The sequence below is a fragment of the Lactuca saligna genome, chromosome 7 (genome assembly GCF_052625555.1).
Source record: "Lactuca saligna cultivar CGN05327 chromosome 7, ASM5262555v1, whole genome shotgun sequence".
Lineage (NCBI taxonomy): Eukaryota > Viridiplantae > Streptophyta > Magnoliopsida > Asterales > Asteraceae > Lactuca > Lactuca saligna.
The window spans coordinates 36,434,276-36,437,064 of NC_136423.1; the positions used below are offsets into that span (position 1 = coordinate 36,434,276).

At 29.5% G+C, this 2,789-nt stretch overlaps 1 protein-coding gene across 1 annotated transcript; it reads right to left on the reverse strand.

Annotated features, from left to right (window-relative positions):
- Positions 1 to 2,233, reverse strand: LOC145007590 (Excinuclease ABC, C subunit, N-terminal). Its single transcript, XM_078966501.1, has 3 exons — positions 1,944 to 2,233; positions 1,116 to 1,222; positions 1 to 406 (listed from the first exon to the last, which is right to left on the reverse strand). Exons 1-3 carry the CDS (start codon positions 2,162 to 2,164, stop codon positions 231 to 233), a joined length of 504 nt encoding a protein of 167 aa, XP_078822627.1. The 5' UTR covers positions 2,165 to 2,233; the 3' UTR covers positions 1 to 230.
- Between the last annotated feature and the right edge of the window lie 556 nt (positions 2,234 to 2,789).

Here is a 2,789-nt window from a genome sequence, read left to right on the forward strand (position 1 = left end):
TTGTTGCTAACTTACACCCTCTATTCTTCAAATCTGTTCATAATATACATTCTACACCCTCAACCAATTGGCAGAAGGATACCTTACAAACACTCCTTATACCGCTATGCCACAGACCCTTTCTAGTTTCAAGACAATGAATGCAACAAATTAAACATTAACATATATTACAACACATAAGAATTTAAATGATGGAACTCAAGAATTATAAGGTAAAGAAAAAAGAAAGATTATATGGGTTGTAGCTTCCAATCAAATTCTAAGTGGTTGCAATTGGTTGAACCTTTCACCTTCTCTAATGCTGCATTTCTATGTTGCAACAAATGAAGCCCTCCCTCATCCTTTAAGTTCCTTTTACGCCCCATTTTACGTGATATGTTCTTCCATCTAAACTCAAACTTGCATGCTACAACACAACAAAAGGATGCATAGTACCAATGTTTTTTTTAATTTTATGAATAACTAATATATAAAATATGATTATAAAGATGATTTATTAACATAATGATCCAATTGCTTAAGTATACTTTTAGAAATATTTAAACAATTGGCATATTACTTTTTTAACTAGTTATTAATAAATTATAACCAAATTAATCTATCACAAATCTTTCTTATACATAAACCTTTTTAAAACTTTTTTTTTTCTAAAATGTAACTAATTTATCTTTATCTATCTAAAATGGTTTATAAAGATCAGATGATGTGGTTTACCATTTTTTTACGGCTACTCATCTAATTTTTTAAAGGAAAGATAACTTGACCTTTAAAACTTAAATGACTAAAAACGTATATGACACTTCAAAAAAATTAATTGATAACAACTTTTATTGGTGTCACTATTGTTTTGACAAACGCTTTTTAATGATATACCTCTTCAAAGATACACTCATTTTTATTTTGTATATTTAATAAGATAGATCCATTAGTCAAGATCAAGAAACAATAAATATTCAAAAGACAAATATATTATTCCAATGGTAATAACCTATCGAAAGACTCTAAATGAAATAGTAAAAAATTATGTAACAACCTCCTATCGAAGATGCTCAAGAAGACAAAAGGACCAAATGCATAATAGTATAAAAGAATATCATAATAGATTAGAAGCTTACCTTCACTTTTACTCTCAAAACCTTGAATAAGGCATGCACAAATCCAAGGTCTTCCAGCTTGTGATGCTTTTGCACCACCTTTTAATTCACCATTATGTTGTTTCAAGCTGCAAAAAGGAGGTCAAATAAGCAAAATTTTACTAAACAAGATGGTTGAATTGTATGCCCCTAAATATACATTGTAACCAGTTTAAATGCTTTATTTTTGCAACAATATTTCATTCTTTTTGCACAAACGAAAGATTGAGAATAGATTATGCCAAGAAATCACTAGTTGAAGCTAAAGATGATTACATAGTTAAATATGTGTTCAAGATAGCAAGTTGAAGTTTAGGGAATCCTGAGCAATAAAGTTCTAATCTTGTCTCATTAATTCGCATATGCATTAAGTAAAAAAAAATGAACATATACAGAAGAACAATTGTCCTGATTTAGGTCATAATTGGTTGGGTTGCTGTGAAAAGAAATAAAACAGTGCAAGTTATACATATATACATGGATTTCCCTTGAAGTGTAATCAAAGGGTAATATGATTCCTCCTTCTCCCTGAACCTTTAATCCCTAATGAAACTTTAAAAAAAAAAAATCAAGATCCCTGTTTTTATAATTCCATTCGTTTCCAAATTATTCCTACATTTCCAAATCATATTGATAACCCCAGAGATTAGGAGATCAAAACCCACCATTAGGGTGCCTAAACTTCGTAATCGGACTTTTTTTTTACCAGAAGTGAAGAAAGGGTGGAAATCTACGGAATTTCTTCAATTTTGCAGTTTTTCAGATATAAGCAAACCACAGAGCATAAAGACAGATAGAATGGGGGTTTACCGGCGAGAAAAATTGGTGGTGACGCCAACGTAAGTTTTGATCGGTGGATTAGTCGATAAGATTAGATACACCGACCAATTAGGTTGCTTTGAGGCCACCGACGGCGAGGGATTGGAGTTTGATGATGATGGCGATGAAGATGGAAGTCTTGTTGAAGGTGATTTTGGAAGCTGAGAATGTGGTTTGATGGATCGGAAGGTTGTGGACAGTAACCTCGTCATTCATACAAATTGGAACTGCTGCTTTCATCCCATCTCAACGAACAGATCGTTGCAATCTACATAACTACATTATTATTATTATTTGTGGTGAGATTAGATTAAGTGTATTATAATTAAAAGAAGTTTTTTTTTTTAATCCCATATCATCTTTTTTTCATTTTCATTTTGATACTTGTTGTTTTGTAAAAAATTTAGAAATTTTATTTTCCACTTATAATTTTTTAGTGATTTCTATTTTCTTAAAATAAAATTTCATAAAATTGTAATAGGTTCTATAAAGAAATAAAATTATCCTATTAATTTGGTAATAAATTCTCATAAATACTTCAAAGTTCAAACGATTTAGTTTCTTTTGCAAATTTTCAGAAGATTGCATTATGTTATATAAAGTATTACATTATAAAATATTTCATATTTATATATTGATATAAAAATTTTATTTTTAATAAACCTTTATAATGCACGGGTCTCAGATCTAGTTCTTATTAAAATCAATTGATTTAGCTTATCACTACCACAATAAGCTGATTTTTAAGGAATTCTATCCGAACATCTAAAATTAACTTATCGTGGTTAGAATAAACAATAAGGAAAATGACATAAAAGCCCATAAGTTTTTACAAAA